The sequence below is a fragment of the Ursus americanus genome, chromosome 6, assembly GCF_024610735.1.
Source record: "Ursus americanus isolate L20-20 chromosome 6, mUrsAme1.1.p, whole genome shotgun sequence".
Lineage (NCBI taxonomy): Eukaryota > Metazoa > Chordata > Mammalia > Carnivora > Ursidae > Ursus > Ursus americanus.
In genome coordinates this window covers 29706847-29725605 of record NC_142132.1, presented here as the reverse complement: position 1 = coordinate 29725605, position 18759 = coordinate 29706847, and the positions used below count along the sequence as shown (strand labels likewise).

Genomic DNA, 18759 nt, shown 5'->3' with positions numbered 1-18759 from the left:
TGGCTGGTGTTTGGTTTGGAGGTGATGGTGGCATTTATTAAGATGGGGAAGAAGCTATAAGGTGCTCTGTAAACATCGGGTAGTATCATGATTTTATTTAGGATTGTTTTAAGCAGTTATCAGCAATGGAATTGCCCTGATAAAGGCAAGGAAGCGATACTTTAGTAGGTCATACATCTGGGGCCTGGGCCATCGGGTTCCATATTCCTTTGATAACTGCCTGATTTAAATCAGGAGTTGGCACGCGGTGGCCCACAGCCCAAATCCAGCCCACCACCTGGCCTCCTCCAGCCTGAGAGCTAAGAATGGTTTTCACAGCTTTAAATGTAAATGTGAAAAAAAGACCATGTAGCCCTTTAGCTAGAACTGTTGTTCAGTTTTGCCTCCTGGCTTTCCAAACCTAAAATATTTACTATCTGGCCCTTTACGGAAAAAGTTTGCCGACCCTTGGCCTACATGTATTGGTTTGGCTCGCTCTGTAGAAGTGCGCTCACGTGGAGACGGCAAAACAGGACAAAAGCCCTCCTCACTACTGCCGACCTACTTCTGTACCCGTGGTGTTTCTCTTCTTCCCTGTTTGTGCGGCAGCCAGCCAGCCCCTGGTCCGAGCCCCCTCTGCAGGTCACTGCGTTTACCAGCATCCGCCAGTTGAGGCCGTGAAACTGATGAATGCCTGCGCAGTGCTGTTTACCAGGGACAAGTGATTTATTTTAGCATCTAAATTTTAAATGGTGTCTCTGCGTCCCAGGAAGCTGTCTGTTTTAGAAAGTTGCCTATAATAAATGCATGCAATAAATCCATTATTTTAAACCTAAAGAAAGGTATTCAAGTTTTATAAGAGAAAATCAGTTTCTCCTCATCCTTGCTAAATACATGTTGCGTAAATAATTAAAAAACAATGGTTTGAATGGGCGCTAAATTACCAGCTTGCCAAAATGCAATCACAGCTCTTATTTTTCCAATTAATCATGTAAAAAATCCATTGGCTGGTATCTCCCTAGTGAGGCTTCCTCTCCACTTCTAAATTATCCCAGAATCTATGGCGCTTACTCGGTTCCATGGGCTGGGTCGTGCTGCCAAGCTCTGAGCAGGAAGGGGGCTGGAGGGGCCGACCGGTCTGAGCACAGGCCCCAGCTCTCAGGGGCTCAGCTGTTGGCCCCAGTCCCGGTGGCCCTGTACGTCCTCACCTGCTACCTCAGGGATGCGGTGGCCTGGGTCTCCCGCGGGCTGCAGGGCTGCCTGTCCTTGGGCTCCTGAAGTTCCCGTTCTTTCCATTAGTTCATGCTCACTCAGCGGCCGAGGGGCTGGGTTCTAGGAGGGAGTCAGCTTGGTCCCAAGCTGTTGCCCTTCCTTGAGACGTCAGGGCCCAACAGTAGGGCTCGACTCAGCATCAAATCCTTTCGCTGGAGAACTTCTCATCACATCCCTCTTTGAGGGTGTAGGGCTCGGCAGGACTTCCTTCAGCAGACTTTGTGGACCCCTTGCGAATGTCCCCCCTGGTCCTCAGGAGTCCTCTCTGAGTGCTGCAGGAGATTGAGAGCAGTGGTCTTTGTTGGGCCATAAGTGGTTCTGGGGGGACGAATGTCTCCTTGTCTTACCTTTGCCTTACGAAGAGGGGTTCCCAGGAGTCTATTCCCCAAACTGAGAACATTGATCCCAAGGTGATTTGCTGGTTAACCTGCTTGAAATGGCTGGCAGCTTCTGTCTTGAAAGTTTATTAATTCATTCAACAAATGCTTACACAGCATCTCCTATGTGCCAGGCACTATCCTGGGTGCTTGGGATACACCAGTGGAGCAAACAGACAAAGACCCCGCCCCTTGTGAGGCTGCGTGAGAGTGTGTTCAGCTCTGCTCCGGAATGCGGCAGGTGCTAGGGGTGCCCAGAGGCAGGAGGACAGATTGCTGTGTGTGTGCGCGTGTGTCCAGGGTGCTGGGAAAGGCTTCCCAGGAGAAGAGACGTTTGATGGGGTCTTGCAGCCAAGTGGAATTGGCGGAGGCACACAGGGCTGGGGAGCGGAGTGCCTGTGAGAATGAGCAAGAGCTGACGGGGTCAGACTGGCAAGGGCCACGTGGCTGGAGCCGGGGATGCTTTGGGACTAAGTTTGCCCACAGAATTCCCAGTTTCTGGCAAATCATTCAGCTCCAGGAGGGGCCGCTCAGGGAAAAAGCCACCTGCAGGGTGGGCTGGGGCCTGACTCTGGGGGACTTTGCTGTGTAGAAGGGTTTGGGCTGTGCCTTGGTAGCCACACTTTCGGTGACCCCAACAGTGAGCCAATTCTTGCAGTGCCACTTATAGAGACTCGAAGGTGAGGGGTGTGCTCTAATTGTGTCCCGTCCCTCTTCCCTTCCATGTCTTCCGCAGCTCTTGGCCCAAGGGCCGGCTGTGTGGGTGCCTGTTGTCAGCACTCTGATGTGCTGTGTCTCCCTGACCTTCCCAGCAATCGCACTGAATACCTTCTTCCTAGGCACCGCACGCCACACCTCCTGATTTAGGACTAGAATTCGTTAGCACCTGCGTTGTTCTCTCTCTGGGCACCTTCTGGGCGTGATTCCCTGGGCCCGTCTTTCTCAACTCAAAGCGGTTCTCTGTTTGAACTGTTTCTAACTATGGGCTCAGCCGCAAATTTGGGGGCTCTGAAATAGTAGCAGGTGGGAGTTTAGGCTTGGTGTCTTCAAGTTTGGTGCTTGGGCCATGTGAGCCTGCATTGTCCCGTTGAAAATAAGACCCCAGCTCAGATTTGCTGAATTTGAATCTCTAAGAGTGGGGACTGGAGTCAGGTGTTAGGACGTGCCCCCCCCCCCCAGTGGTTCTAATGCAGGTAAAAGTTTGAGGAATACTGTATAAGAGAGAAGCCCCTTAGCATTTTGGGGAGCTAGGGCTAGGTTTTCTTGATTTGATTTCATGTGTTTACCACCCAGAGATAGTGGGATCTTGGCTCTGGCCTCTGCCTGACGGTGTCTAGGTCTCCAGAGTCACCACCCACGAGGCTCTTGTTCCTGGTGGGTTGGGTGAGTCTTTCTTGCTTAGACCTGCATCTCCGTCCCTGCGATTTCCCCCTGCGGCTCTGGTTCTGCCCTCCAGCCTCACATTAGGCCTAATGCTTCTTCCGCGTGCCAGCTCTTCAGACACCCGAAAGCCGCTGTCCTAGCAAGATCCTGGAATTTCTCGACCAGTCTTTATCTAATGTGATCTCTAGACACTTTGCTCTTCTGGGTGCTCTTTTGAATGATGACTCTGTGCTCTGAACTTTCTAGGTATCTTCATTTACTCCTCCCAACATCCTGATAAAGTTGCCTTTATTATCCCCATTTTACAGATGGGGAAATATGGGCCCAAAGAGGTGAAGAGATCTTCCTAAGGTTACAAGACTAGTTTGTGCCGGAGCTGGGGTCTCCACCCAAAGTCAGCTAGAACAACAAAGCCAGCGCTTTATTAGGATCCCCATTTCACAGATGGAGAAACTGAGGCTTAGAGGAGTTACAGACCTACCTAAACCACAGAACATTCCGTGGTAGAGCTTTGAAGTGGCCCTGGAGTGTGCATTCTTCATCATGATGCCAAATTCTGCCTGCCCACATGGTAGTCATGCCTTTAGCAGAGGCTCTGCTGCCGGACACAGGGCCTGGCAGGCACGGTGAACAGCCAAAGGAAGCATTGGTTAGTATAATTATTGTTAATATTCTCAGAGCTTGACACCACTCCCATCTAATGTGTGTATGTACATGGACACATATATTTGTGGATAAATATACCCGTGTCATCGCAAAGGGAATACATTAGTAAACAAGCAATGCTATGAGGTAACCCACTGCTGTTCGGGGGGTGCAGAGGCGTTTTCAAACCAGCCTGGGAATGTGTGGCACTGTCAGTAGTGCCCGTGTTTAGACTGAGCACTTGTGGCCGGCGCGGGGGTCCAGGGCCCTGTACTGGATCGTACAGCCGTCCCCTCAGCCTGACTCGGGTTTTGTTCAGGTGTGGGCAGCCATGCGCTTCTTGACCCCTTCCCCGGCCACAAAGGCCAAGTGCTCATTTTAATTTAATTAAAAATTTTTTTTGTTTTAAAGGTTTTATTTATTTATTTGGCAGAGAGAGACAGTGAGAGAGAACACAAAGCAGTGATTCTGACCCCAGATTGCACATTAGCCTCACCCATGGACGTTTGAAAACCTTGATGGGGGGGCGCCTGGGTGGCTCAGTCGTTAAGCGTCTGCCTTCGGCTCAGGGCGTGATCCTCCGCTGGGAGCCTGCTTCTTCCTCTCCCACTTCCCCTGCTTATGTTCCCTCTCTCGTTGGCTGTCTCTCTCTCTGTCAAATAAATAAATAAAATCTTCAAAAAAAAAGAAAGAAAGAAAGAAAGAAAGAAAGAAAGAAAGAAAGAAAGAAAGAAAGAAAGAAAACCTTGATGGGGAGAGACACTCCAGACCAAGGAAATCAGACACTCTCAAGGGTTGTGTGTGTGTGTGTGAGACCCCCGAAGTCGACCACAATAATCCCAGCCCTCTTGCTCGTGGCTGTCTTAGGTCCGGGTGTGTGATGAAGGGCTGGCCCGTGAGACATCAGGACAGCTATGTGAAGAGGGACATAAAGGAGAAACTTCTCTGCTTCTCCGCTCAACGCTCTACTCGCAATTCTGGTACTCCCGGTCACCAGAGGGGGTGCAGTTCTGACGTTGTCTACGTGGAGTGAGCATCAGCTGCCACAGGCCGAGGGCTCAGGCCTAGGAGACTGCCCCCGCCTCCACCCGCTTTGGACGGCAATCCCAAGTCTCCGTTGTTACCATACTTCTCAACTACCGGCTATAAATTGGAGGTTCCCACAATCCCCTCCTTGGGTTCAGATACTTTGCTAGAATGGGTCACAGAACGCAGGACAAGTTTACTTCCTGGATTACCGGTTTATGGTAAGAGGATACAACTCAGAAACAGGCAGATCGAAGAGACACTTAGGGCGAGGTTTGGGGGAGGGGCCCTGTCTGGTGAGCCTCGAAGCTCTCTGACCCACTTCAGTTAGGGCTTTTTTTTTTTTTTTTAAATGAATGCTTCATCATATAGGTGAGACTGATGAAACCATTGGCCATTGGTGATTGAACCCATTCTCTGGCTCCCCCCCCCCCAGGATGTTGAGGGGTGGGACTGAAATCCCCACCCTCAAGTCACAGGGCTGCTCCCCGGACAACTAGCCCCCCACCCCCTTCCCTGTGGTTGGTGTTCTAGGGGATTTCCAAAGATCACCTCATTAATGTAAAGTAAGGTGCGGTTGAAAGGGTCTCATTATGAATAACAAAAGATGTTCCTTGCACTTCGATGACTCTCCTCCTTTAGGAAATTCCAGAGGCTTTGGAGCTCTGTGCCAGGGACAAGGACAAAGACTGAATATCTATTTCTTACTATACATTACAGCATCTCAGGGGAGCAATTGGCTCTGAGGACAAGGGATGCCAGGCTCCTCCCCGCCTTGGATGTTCTTGGCCCACTCTGGTTCTGTCCCTGCTGCAGCCCTTTGATGACCACGCCTGGGAAAGCCTGAAGGATGCTAGGGAGGCAGACCTGACGGAAGCCTTGGTTTTGTTGAGCCACTAAATTAACGTAATCTGGAAGATCTCTGCCTTCAGGCTTCCTGTTGTATGAGCTAGTGTCTTTATTACAGGAGCTTTTGTTGGGCCTCCTGTCACTTGCGGCTGACACCATTCCTAGTTGTCATGGTCCCCATGGAGCTTACAGCACTGCTGGGGAGACAAGATACACACACCAGGTGTCACCAGGTCACCGCCTGGCAGCGATCAACAACTTGGCAGCAACGCACTGTCACAGGCACTGCTGGGAGTGGGCATGGGATGGGCAGCAGCGGCCACCCGGCCACCTGCTGTGGGAAGAGCTCATGGAGGGGAAGGGCGAGTAGACTTGAGATTATAGAAGGGATTCTGAGGCTGGGCTTCGGAAACCTGCCTTTGCCACTTACCAGCAGTGAGACTTTGGGAAACTGACTTAACCTTTCTTGGCCTCAGTTTCTCATCTGTTAAGTGGTGATGATAATAGGGTCGAAATCCTGGGGCTTTGTGAGGATTGGAAAAGACATTTAGCGTGGTGTGTGGCACATGGGAGGCTCTGGCATGAAAGCCATTGTGATGATCACTCCCCAGGCATGACTCACTGCGAGAGCCCTGGTTTCAGCCACACTCCCACCGCCTGTCCTTAACCAGCCGAGCGCTTTCCTCCCTCTGCAGGTCTCGACTCCCCTGCTGCAGGTGGTACGAAGAACTCACCGGCAAAGCAGATCTTTCTTTAAGGCTGCTTCTGCTTCTTTTTGCTTCTGCTATTGCCTTGTTCCAGCTGGTTCTGGATCTCAGAGCTCAGCTTTACCACTAGACCCAGATTTCCCCCTTCAGACGGATCCTGAACTAGCTCCCAGACTCGTGGCTTTTTTTTCTGGCCATGAATCTGAGCTCCCTTGTCTTGTAGATCTTGAGGTACCCTTTCTGACCTGCCCCAGTTGGGTGCTCTGAGGATAGACTCTCCCTGCTGGTAAACTGGCTCACGGGCTGTGGTGAGTGTCCGCCGCCCCTCCCCCCCCCAGCACCCCTGGCAACAGAGGAGTGTGAATCCTGTTCGAGTCTGCCACGGTGAGAAATGTATCTGAAGCCTCACGTCTGATCTTTAATTCATGTGGATTTTGCAGCTTACTTCCTGACTTTAACAGGTCATTATAATATAAAAAGTTTACAATAATTTACCATGAGGAAAGAATTGAGAGATCTTCCATACTGATCTGCCCTACTGATTAATGCATGGGCCACAGCACAATGACTCTAGCTGTTTTTCAGTATCGGGCTGACTTGAAAAGAGATCTCATTGCCCAGCATGTTAGCGTCTCTCTGTCCAAGGTGACAGGGTGTCAAGCCCCCAGATCCCTGTGACTCTGTGGCTGTGAAGGGCCATGGTTCCTTTTGCCTTAGCTTTGGGTAATCACTGATGAGAGACACTTGCAGTAACATCAAAGGGTGGGCCAGTGGAGCACGTATAGGCTTCTGTGGGTGGGCCAGAAAGCTCAGGAGATGCTGAGGACTCATTCCTGGGCCTGATGATGCCCCTGAGGTTTGCTTCCTACTGTCCTCTGGGTCTTTGACTGGCCTGCCCCTGCATCTTATCTGGTCTCGTTCGTGTGACTTGAATCCTGTAGGCTGTCTATTTGCCTCTGCCCTTTGTGTCAGAGAGGATACATGTAATGGAAGACCCAATAGGCAATGGCTTAAGCCATGATGACACTGAATTATCACAGTACGAAGTTCGATTCAGAGTTGATGAACAAAATGTCAACAGGGAACCAGACTTTTTTGATCTCCTTACTGAGCCATCCTTTTTACTTAAGTTTATTACCTTTTGATGGCAAGATAGCTGCCACAGCTCCAGCCATCATGCCACACACAACCACATTCAAGGCAGGTGAGACACTTCCATTAAGTGGTATCTCTTTTATTAGGAAGCAAGAAGCATTTCAGCAGATTTATCTTTATGATGTCTCTTTGGCTTGAACTGTATCCTGACTACAAGGGAAACTGGGAAAGTGAGAATCTGGGAAAAGCGAGGATCTGGGAAAAGCACACAGGGGTACTGTGTTGGCTTTCGCCCCAACCCACGTCACCTTCTGGGGCTAGAACAACCAGGGTCTATAATGAGGAGGAGGGGGAGATGGCTTTAGGGTAGACACTAACAGTGTCCAACACATTTCTAATTTCTTGTGTCACCATCAACCCACTGGCTCAAGTCGTCAGGGCTGCCCTGTGCTTGTCTGAGGAGACCTTAGTTTCTGATGAAGGGCAACCCACCTCCTACATGGTCACACCCTTCTTCGTAGCTATTGATGCCCTCCTTGGGGTTTGTTCTAAAATCTTCAAAGGGAAGTATGTCCTCTTTCAGCAAATATCAGTGTTGCCCTCCTGCCAGCCGTGTAGGATATGGAGGAGAGAGCTAGAGATAGCTCTCACCCTGACGTTTCTCAGACCACTGACTCTTGAGAACAGAGATTTTTCTGAAGAAAAGGCTGACCATTAACCCCCATCACAAAATTATTCCCCAAATCCAGTTTGGATAAAATGATGACTATCCCTAGTTATTGGTTTTTGTTATAGTCAAAGAATTCCACACATCTGTATTGCTTTACCTGGTCCCTGGGATGGGCATGGTTTCTTTCTCTCTCTTTCTCCTTCCTCACTCCCTTCCTTCCTTCCTTCCCTTCTTTCTTTCTCTTTCTTTCTTCTTTTCTTTTGTTATAAGATTTCGTTTATATATTTGTCAGAGAGAGAGAGAGAGAACACAGCAGGGGGAGCAACAGGCAGAGGGAGAAGCAGGCTCCCAGCTGAGCAAGGAGACCAGTGTGGACTCGATCCCAGGACCTGGGGATAATGACTCAAGCCCAAGGCAGACGCTTAACAAACTGAGCCACCCAGGCACCCAGGGACAGGCATGGTTTCTTCTGTAGGAGAAGCAAGGGCATAGACTCTGTAGTCTGATGCTGAGCTTTGAGTCCTGGCATGGCCAGTGTGACCTTGGACAGGTCCTGGAAATTCCCTAGGCCTCTGTTTATGCCACGCTGCATTGGAGACATAATAGTCACCCCCCAGGGTTGCTGTGGCTTTAGGACAGGAGGCCAAAGGACTTTAAAGGGAGGTGGCTGCAGTGCTCTAAGGGGCCACAGTCACTCCGTGCCTTTCATGAACACATTTTCAATTATGTATTTGCACTTGAACTTGGTCACCTGCTGGCTGACTAATTTTGCTAGAAATATGTTCCATGGCTCATTTGGAACATGGCCTTTTTGCCTCTTTTTAAGCTTTCCCAGAAGGCTGGTCCCAGGTCTCCAGCTTCTTGATTTGTGGGTATATGCGAGAGGACTTTTCCATTGCTATTTTTTATTTTTATTTTTTAAAAGATTTTATTTATTTATTTGAGAGAGAGAGAGAGAGAGAGCACGAGAGAGCACAGAAAGGGGGGGGTTGAGGAAGCGGGACAGGAGATGCAGACTCCTTGCTGAGCAGGGAACCCACGTGGGACCCTGGGATCATGACCTGAGCCGAAGGCAGATGCTTAACTGACTGAGCCACCCAGGCGCCCCTCCATTGCTATTTTGTTCTTTGTTGTGGAGATTAAATTTACATACAGTAAAGTCCACCGATCTTTAAGTGTGCTGTAGAGCTGATGTATTTTTCTGTAGGTATATGCTATATAAGTGCCATGGAGGTCAGGATATGGGACATCTCCGTCACTGCAGAGCTTCCTGTCCCCCTGGCCCTCAGCCCCCCACCTCCCACACCACTCCCTGCCCCATTAACCCAGCTTGTCCTCACCTCACTCTTGAACTTCATATGAGGTGACATTACATACCCTGTACCTCACATTAGCCCCGCAATACCTTCACCTCTATTTTCCTTTTCCAATGAATTTTAGGCAGCTTATCAGCCAATCTTCCTGATGGGCGGCGCTCCTCCCTTCTGCGCACCGCCCGTAGCAGTCTGCTTTGTCTCCGGAGATGGGCAGAACCCTCAGATATGCTTCCTCTAGCAGGCAGTGTCCCAGGACATATAGATGCCTCCACTGGCCCCAAAACTGGGCCTTCCCTCCACCCCCTTCTCCTAGGGGCAGCTGGGAGGCTTTGCTAGCTCTTGCCATCGCAGGGCTCTGAGGTGCTGGGCCTGGGCTGGGCTGGGCACCGTGAGCAAAGATTTCTGAGAAGAGGCCTGGAGTGAGGGTGAGCAGGGGCTGCTCTATGAAATAGGGCCTGGAGGGCTGGGTCCCGGTCCTGGCTGGAGGCAAGAGATACTGGGAGGCCTTGGGGCAGGAGTGGATGAAGCTGGAGACCCAGGAGAGGTCTGTGAGTAGGGGATGCTCACAGAACAGACAGAGATGCTAGAAGGGGCCATTCCCAGGTGTGGCTGAGTTAGGCATTAGTCTAGGCCTCCTCTGAGAGGGAGGGGGGATGGGGCTCTCAGAAGGGGCCCCACCCTGCTGATTCACCCGGCTGACCATAGGTGTAGGGCAGGAATTTTGCCTGCCTACCATGCTGTATCTTTGCTTATTTGCTCACGTAGCAACATTTACTGGGAACCCTTGGGGTCGCTGGGCAGTGTGCTGACATCAAGTGTGTAAGGCTACACACAGGACCTCTCAACCCAAGGGACTCACTGTCTAGACCGGGCCGCAAACAGGTGGCCTACTTGCCTCCAGATTTGGCCCTCAGATGTGCTTGCTTTGGCCCCCATGGTTTAAAACTTGGAACTGCCCATAAAAATCTGATTTCTGGCTTCCCTGACGAATCAGATCTGGCAGCCCTGGTGTGCACTGCTACATGGCCTCAGCTGGCAGGGCCGAGAAGTGGCTGCCCCCTCCCTGGCCTCTCAGACGGGCATGCCCGCTGGGTTTGCAGTAGTCCCCCACTCCCTGTGGCATCATGACTGGTCCCCCTCCTCAGTGCTTCCCTGCGGGGCCCTGCAGACCTGTGAGCTGATTTGGATGGGAGGGGTTCGTGCCCGCTTCACAGAGGAGGGCTCTGGGACTTGACCTCACTTGATGTCCTGTTAGAGCGGCCCTCTCCAAGTCTCCGGAGTCTCCCGCTCCTCAGGGTGAATGGGTTCATCGCATCCTTTCCAGAGGGAGGATTTACAGCATGTGCTGGGGGTGGGGTGAGTGGGGGAGCAGAAGCCGAGGTGATGGCACCAAGGCCCATGGAAGTGGGTCTCAGAGTATGGGCCGCCTGGATTACAATCACCTGGGTAGAGCGCAGCACTACCCCAGCAGAACCTGGAGGAAAGTTCCCCAGGGAATCGTTGAGGCCACTCACATTTGAGAACCACAAAGAAGAGGGGGCTGGGGCTTAGAGGACAGTGGGGTCAGACATGTCCTGTTTTCTAGGGCAAGGCTGGGGACCCCGCTCTACCTTTCAGCTCCCCTATTGCACCCTTGTTCTAACACCGCCCTTCTGGGCACAGCCGAGGCCCCCAGCAGGCCGAGGCTAACATTTTCTCCAGCCTTGGAAAGTTCCTGTCCCCACCCTGTTCTCCTGTCCCCACCCTGCACCTGGAGGAAAGGTCATTCCTGCCTTTGCCAAGCCTTGTCATTTCTCGGAATCTTTGAACTGTCATGTGGGCAAGGGGCCAACTCCAGGGAGTGGGACAGTGGCTGGCTGGCAGGTGAGGGCCACCTTGTCTCCCCTTCGCCTTCTCTGCCAGGTGGCCTGGCAGTTGCTGGGTCGTGGCCAGGGGGCTGGCACCGCGGCCCCGGGCAGAGATGGAGGAGGATTGGGTGATTTGTTCACAGAGAAGATGCTTTCTGGAGTTGGGGGCAGGATGGGGCAGGGCCTTGGCTACTTCTACCTTCGGAACTTTCAACGACAGGGGTGGGGAGGCGTCTGTGGGGGTGGCCGGGGCAGGGACTTGGCTGGGGAATGAGTCAGCAGGCATTCAGTCTCAGGGCCTTGTCAGCGAAGGGTGCATGACCCTGAGAGTGAGTGCCTCCTTAAGAGTGGGGTGTCTAGGGAGCAGAAGGTGAGGGGGCCCTCCTCAGGGCCGAGAGGTGGCCACCCCGCACTTGTAAGGACCTGAGAATGAGCGTCTCCTTAGATGCGATCTCACTTGCCTTCCCTGGTTCTGGTCACTGCGTTACAGGGAGACTGTGATGTGCTGGAGACATGCTCTGGGACAGCAGGCAAAGGAGGAGAGGACACTGAGGGCATTCCTGTCTCTCAGACAAGCCCACTGGTTCTCAGCCTTGGCTGCACATTGGAAGCCCCAGGGAACTTTCCAAAATCCTGATGATGCGGTTCAGAGGTTCTGGTTTAATGCATCTGGGTACAGCCTGCCGTTGGGGTTTTTAAAAGCCCCCCCAGGGGATTCGGGTGTGCAGCAAAGTTTGAGAGCCTCTTATCTGGATGGTGCAGGGCAGGTGGTGTTTACTGGTTTTCCTTTCACTGATTTTCGTGTGAGCAGCAGTCGCCAAGCACGACAGGGACTTCTCTGGGTAATATAAGAGCACATGCACTGACGTGGAGGGGGTTTGAGGAGAGTGGAAAGAAAGCCTGAGCTTCGAGTTCCCAGTCTGTGCCAGATGCGTCATGTTTGCTATTTAAAAACCAGTTTGGGGAGGTGGCTCTTCCCAGGCTCAGTTTACAGATGAGAAGCCTGAGTCTTGGCCACGTGGACCATGTCGTCCGCGTCCCACGGCTGTGGAATGGCAGAGCCTTAACATGGGATACACCTGTGACAAGCAGTGGGCAGGAATGGAGGTCAGTGCTGTTGCTTTCAGACTGATTTCTCAAACAAAACATTTGAGGTGTCAGCTGGTGGAGGAGAGGACTTGGGGAAGAAGGAGCCCCCAGCTCCTCTCTGTCCACAGGACGGAGGGTGGGGAGCAAAGAGGGCTGTTCTAGTGTTTCTTCTCCCATCAGACTCTGGCCAGAGTTGGCCTGGGCCAGCTGCCCCAAGTGATTTTAAGGAAAGATACCAATCTCTTTCCTCTCCTTGAAGCTAAATATGTCCTTGGACCTATGGTGAGTTGAATAGTGTGAATAAAAGAGGGGACCTCCTGCCTTACCTACAACTGAGCACCCCCCCCATATGTCAGAGTGGCTGCAATTCCACCAATTACATCATTGGATTCAACCAGAAAATGCTCATGGGAAGGTAAATGGGGGGAGGCTATTCAGTCAGTCACATCATATTGTGGATTACTGAGGACCCTTGTGGGGAGCGGGTCCCAGCATCCTTGGCGGAGCCCTGGGTCCCGGCAGACAGACAGCAGTCAACACAGCAACTTGCCACAGAAGCTTCTGAAGTTGTGGAGGGAGCGTTTGAGGTGAGGCTTGGAAGATGCCGGAAGTTACTATCTAATGGATAAATTTATGCAAAATAATCATCACGGTGGCTTCCAAAACCAGTGACAACGTGGTGAGCAGCTTTTTGCTGTGGTGGCAAAAGTCTGCTGTATTCTGCCGCCGGCTCGTTTTGCTCTCTCAGGGTGGCTCATGGGGGAGCAGTGGGGCAGGGAAGAGAGCACCAGGTCCGGTGTGGGGAGATGTGGCTGGAGTGCCACCTGGCCACTTACTGGCTACCTCGCCTTGGGCAAGGAGCTTAGCTCGGAGCCCTGGTGTCCTCATATACACAGTGGGGACTTCTGCTTCCATCCAAGATAGAGTAAGAGGGACTGGATTTACCCTTCCACCTGAAACAATTAAAAAACCACAAACAGACCAAATACATGAAACAGAGGTTTATCAAAACACTGGACATTATGCCACAAAGTTCAGTGACCCCAATGAGCTCAGTGATTATCTCAGCTTACTGCCTTGTGTGAGTTTCTAGGTCCTAATGCAGGGAGAGGGGCCAGAGGCCAGAAGGGAGAAACGGGAGTATACTGTTGTAAGGCTCTTACACTTGATGTGAACTGGTAAAGTATCACTTGAAAGTAGACGGTGATAGGGTCGAGATGTATGTCATAAACACTAAAGCAACTATCCAAATAGCAAAGTGTTAGAGCTAATAAACCAAAGAAGGAAATAAAACAGAACCATAAAAAAAATACTCAATCCAAAAGAAGGTGGGAAAAGGCAATAAAAAACAGATGGAACAAATAGAAAACAAATAGCAAGATGATAGACTCAAACAGGAGCATAGCAGTAATCATATTAAATGTAAATGGTCTAAACATCATTTAGAGATGGTCATATATTTTGGATATTAACCTCTAATCAGGTATGTGCTTGCCAATATTTCCTCTCATTCCGTAGGTTGCCTTTTAATTTCGTTGGTTGTTTTCAAGAAACACACTTTAAATATAAGGACACAAATATGTTCAACATAAAAGGGCGGAGGAAGGTATACCACGCTAACACTAGTCAAAAGAAGGCGGGAATGGTTACAGTAATATCAGACGAAGTAGAGTTCAGCACAAAGAATATTACCCGAATGATTTAGATCTACATCTTTATCTAATCTTGATCTAGAATATACAAAACAGAGATCTTTGCCTCATTGGATTTTAGTAAGAGCCAAGTGAGGTAATATCTGGGAAAATGCTTCGTAGATTGTAAAACCTGACACAGGTGTCATTGACCTTCATGATTAGGGATTGGACTGTCTGGAGCCATATGAGAAGCTGGGCAGCTGGGTTGAACTATTTGGCTCTGAAGGGAAAAAGGGAAATACCAGGCTGTGAGGAGGCCAGGGTAGGGCTGGCTGGAGCATGGGCCTGCAATGTCTGTGCAATTCTGCCTCCATCAGCGCTCCTTAGACCTGGCAAGTTTACTAGAATTTACCAAAACAAGGGACTTTCCTCAGCTGCAGAGAGAGATGGGCCCAGAGAGAGCCCTAGTCCCATGCACCCCAGAAGCTTTGGTCATCTCAGCAGATGCTTGGCCGAAAAGAAAAGTCAGACAATGACTGTGCTAATGACCCTTTTGAGCCTTTTCTCATTTATCAGTCTTATTTGGTTGGGGCTTGTACTATATCCATTTAGCCCTTAAGGAAATGGAGCCCAACATCGCTGAGCCATTAAATGACTGAGTCAGAGTTTGGACCCATGCAGACTAGATGAGAGCCCAAGCCTTAAACACAGCCCTGACCTCGGGGTAAGGCATGGGGAAGGGCTCAGCCAGCAGAGGGTTGCATCTAGACTCTAAAGAAGAGAAGGAGGGGGCAGAGGCAGGACGAGCCCCTCTCCAGGCAGGGCAGCCCTGCATCTCCTCACCCCCCCCCCCCCGTCTTCCCCATCCCCATGCTCCTTACCTGCCTTCAGCAGGAGCCCGAGGGTGACGAGCCGGGACCAGGCAGCTGTAGGAAGCTGGCTCCGGGCAGTGATGGTGAGCAGATGGGGATGCTTTGGGGGCTGCTCCAAGCAGGTGCCCCTGACTGCCCTCCACAGTGCGGGAGGTCTCAGCCCTGCCCGGAGTCACACAGAATCTGGGTCTAAGGAATGGGGTAACAGTACCGACGTAGTTGTCTGAAGGTTCTGTGAGAGCCGGGCAGTTCTTAATCAAGTGGGGCCATGCCTCTTCTCTCTGTCCTCCTGCTCTCTTCTGGCCCTGCTCTCTCCTCTCTCACTCAGGGTTGTGTGCTCTCCCCCTCAGACCCTCCTCTGTCTCTTCGTGGCCTTCTCAGGGCCCGTGCCTCCATTCTGCTGGGACAGGTATAGCCCTGGAAGGAGATATTGGTGGTGAGGTGCAATGACTGGGGTGGGGAAGGCATGAGGGCCAAGTGAGACTGAGTTTTTCTTAATGTTTCATTGGTGTTTTTTTAAAACGATGGAGGTGAAATTCACAAAACACAATTAAACATTTCAAAGTGTACAATTCAGTGACATTTAGTGCATTCACAGTGTTGTGCAACCACTACCACGCTCTAATCTCAAAACCTTTTCACTGCCCGAGGAGGACACCGTGCCTGTTCGGTACGCACTCCCCACTCCCCCCCCCCCCCCCCGCCCTGCAACCACTGATCCGCTTTCCTTCCCTGCGAATTTGCCCATTCTAGTCTTTGCATAGAAAAGGAATCATATGATATGTGACCTTTTGTGTCTGGCTTATTTCCCTTAACATAATGGGTTTGAGGTTTATCCAATTTGTAGCATGAATCGGCACTTAATTCCTTTGTGTGGCTGACTAGTATTCCATGGTATGCGTGCACCACAATCTGCTGTCATGAACAGTTGTGAGCCAGTTTCTGCTTGAAGACTTATTTTCAGTTCTTGTGAGCACAAACCTACAAGAGGCGCTGCTGGGTCATACGGCAATTCTATGCTTGACTTTTGAGAAACTACCAGACTGTTTTTCACAGCAGCTGCACCTCCTTTTAGTTTTTAAGATTATGTTATTCTTTTTTTTTTTTAAGATTTTATTTATTTATTTGACAGAGAGAGAGACAGCCAGCGAGAGAGGGAACACAAGCAGGGGGAGTGGGAGAGGAAGAAACAGGCTTCCAGCAGAGAAGCCTGATGTGGGGCTCGATCCCAGAATGCTGGGATCACGCCCTGAGCCGAAGGCAGACGCTTAACAACTGAGCCACCCAGGCGCCCCTAAGAGTATGTTATTCTAAGTGCAAAGATAACACAACTATAAAATTTTATGCCATATTATTTTACATAAAATGGCACGCTGTAAAATTTTGGAAATTATTGAGCAATTTTTAAAAGTTTTAAAGTAATTAAGACTTATAAAATCCTATATAAATACATGTTTATTATAACAATTCAAATCAAGACGTTTCCAGAAGAAAAATTCCCCTTTATCTGTTCGTTCACCTCTGTCCTATCCCTTTGCCTGACCAGTGTTAACCCTTTGGTCTGTATCTTTCCAAACATTTTCCAGGCATTTGAATAGTTTTTGAAAAGGTAATTTTTTTTTACACAAACATGTTATACTATCCATATGATCCTGATTTGAAATCTTTCTATTCGTTTCTTGTGAATGTTGATTGTTCTAGTGACTGTCACGGAGCAGCCTTGGACAAGGCTGCCCTTGGGTGGCTGTATAGTGAATGTATTGTAATTTCCTTTTTGTTATCTGCATTTACGAGTGTAAAAAAGCAACGTGAATTTCTTTTATAATAAGAAAAGTCAGGAAGACTTGGAGGCCTGGAGGCCGCGCACAGCTTGTACCTTAATTTAGCACTTACTTCACTCCGGTTGTATAACGAGCTGTTTACCGTTTGCCTCCCTCGAGGGCACATTCGGCTTATTCATCTGCTGCCCTCCCTACTCCTGCCGCTTGTGCCAGGCATTCTGGAGCTTCGCTGAACAGATGAGGGGCCACGGCTGCGGCTGCAGAGGAGAGGGGGGGTTCCGAAGATCCTCATGTGCCTTCAGGCTCACAGAAGGACGTGCGTCTTCTTCGGGGCCGGGCCCTGGGTAGTGATGCGCCCTGCGGGGGCATCTGGGCTGCCGTCCGTGGGAAGCTGGGTGTGAGCTCTGGGGCAGTTATTTATGGTGGCCCCAGCCAGGGTGCCCGTGGCAGGCGGCGCCCAGCTGAGGAAGTAATTAGGGTGCTGCCAGGAGCAGGAAGCAGGGAAAGAGGCTTGGAGGCTCCGGCTTCCTTTGCAGAGATATAAATAGCCGGTCTGGTGGCGGAGGTGGAGAGCAGTACGCACAGGAATGGAGGTGGGGGGAGCCAGTGCCTGGGGGGCGGGGGTGGGAGCTGTCTTCTTGGGCTTGTCTGTCAGTCTGGCTTGGGAAGGTGCAGGGGGAGTGGCATTGGCCGGGAAGGCGCATGTGGTCTATGCCAAGAGGGTACCTGGCTGAGGTCCTCCTTCCCCTGCCTGGAGTTCCCCCATCTGTCCCCATGAGACTAGCCTGCCAATGTTCACGTTCCTGCTTGGGTCTCAGACCAGTAGTGGGAGCACCGTGAAAGTCCCATAGACCTGTGGTGGTCCCAGCTTCCTGCCTGGAACTTTCTCCAAGAAGCTAGTAAGGGTCAGGGTGGGATTCCAGAGCCCAGGATCATTTTTAGCATTTCCAAGGGAACAGCTTCTGCTGGTGCTGGGCAGCTCTGTGCCTGACTCATCTGAAAACACTTTATAAATAACCTGGAGGGGGGTTGTGTGCTGTCCGTTCTGATGCCCCCCATGTTCCGCAAGCAGGTTGCAGGTACTAAGGGCCCCAGAGCTTCCTAGATGTCAGGGCAGAGCCCCAACTGTGGTCGGGAGCCAGGGCCAGGGATGCTCTGGGAGGACGGTCAACTTCTGGTGATTGGCACTGCACTGATTCTGGGATGCCAAGGAGTCCTCCATTTGGCTATGATGTGGTCAGCACCCCCACTTTCTGTAGGGTGCATTGGGGATTTCTGGCTGAGCCAACTGAGCCAGTATGGGCTAAACTTGCTGGGTGACCTGGGACAAGTCATTTTCCTCCTCTTGGTCTTAGAGCCCTCACTGGTAAGTGAGAGGGTTGAACTAGGCGAGTATGAAGGTCCTGTCCAGCGGTTACATTTTTGACGCTGTGCCTGGCACATTGTAAGTACAGATGAGTGGCAGATGGGAGTGGGGGACAGGAGGAGGAGCAGTGACCCACATCTGGAGGCTGTGTGCTGGACAAGGAGAATCTCTCTCACTCTCCCAGGTGGGGACACTGGCAACCCTCAGGCCAAGGACAGCAACTGGGAGGCCAGGCATCTGAAAGGTGTGCTCAGATAGGGCCTAATGATTATCCCTGAGGAAGAAGAGACAATTGACTTGTTTTGCCACAGAAGGCTGGGAAGGTAATATCAGCTTGGCATATACTATGCTCTTACTGCTGGAACATTTCTAACTTGTGAGGTAGTGAGGTCCCTGTCCCTCAGTGAATGTAAGGATGTGGAGGAAGGGACTCGTCACCAAGCGAAGGGCTGTAGTTCAGTAGTTCCTGATGTGGCAAGGCATCAGGATCCTGGAGGAGTTTGTTCATAATAGCTGCTGAGTGGGCCTCCCGGGGTGAGGGCTAGGTGTCTCGGGTCCTCCTGTCAGCTGCGCCGCTGACCTCAGAAGGCCGGGGCTAACTAGAGCCCAGCTTCCCTGACCTTAAGTGCGGCATGCCGTTCAGGTTTCCTGTTCTTTGCACCACGGATGTAGGGACAGTTGTGAAGGTCAGCTGCCCCAGGAGACCATGAATGTGAAGCTGAATCAGGTGGCTTGGGAGTTGCCCAGAACCCGGACACGTGGCTTTCCTGGAGACCACTGAGGACACGGCCAGCAGGCGTCCTGCTTTTGGGGATTACGCACTGGAAAGGTTTTGGTGTGTTTGGAGGGAA

The 18759-nt window shown here is 51.1% G+C and overlaps 2 protein-coding genes and 1 long non-coding RNA gene across 6 annotated transcripts in view; 2 read left to right on the top strand and 1 right to left on the bottom strand.

Annotated features, from left to right (window-relative positions):
* ZFYVE27 (zinc finger FYVE-type containing 27) overlaps positions 1–18759 on the top strand; it is a 94970-nt gene that overhangs the window by 59886 nt on the left and 16325 nt on the right. The window lies entirely within an intron of this gene.
* Positions 4285–18759, top strand: part of GOLGA7B (golgin A7 family member B) — a 42958-nt gene continuing 28483 nt past the window's right edge. For both annotated transcript variants that reach the window (XM_087862829.1, XM_087862826.1), the window contains exon 1: positions 4285–12273. In XM_087862829.1, coding sequence (XP_087718955.1) covers positions 12235–12273 — 39 coding nt within the window. In that variant the 5' untranslated portion in view covers positions 4285–12234. The remainder of the gene's footprint in view (positions 12274–18759) is intronic.
* LOC148109783 (uncharacterized) lies at positions 4294–16794 on the bottom strand. Of its 3 annotated transcripts, none has more exons than XR_015724764.1 (3): positions 16655–16794; positions 14771–15178; positions 4294–4308 (listed from the first exon to the last, which is right to left on the bottom strand). It is a non-coding gene; the product is annotated as an uncharacterized LOC148109783 (long non-coding RNA). The 3 variants fall into 3 exon arrangements; XR_015724762.1 differs by lacking the exon at positions 4294–4308 and adding an exon at positions 12270–13208; XR_015724763.1 differs by lacking the exon at positions 4294–4308 and having other exon boundaries at positions 13242–15178.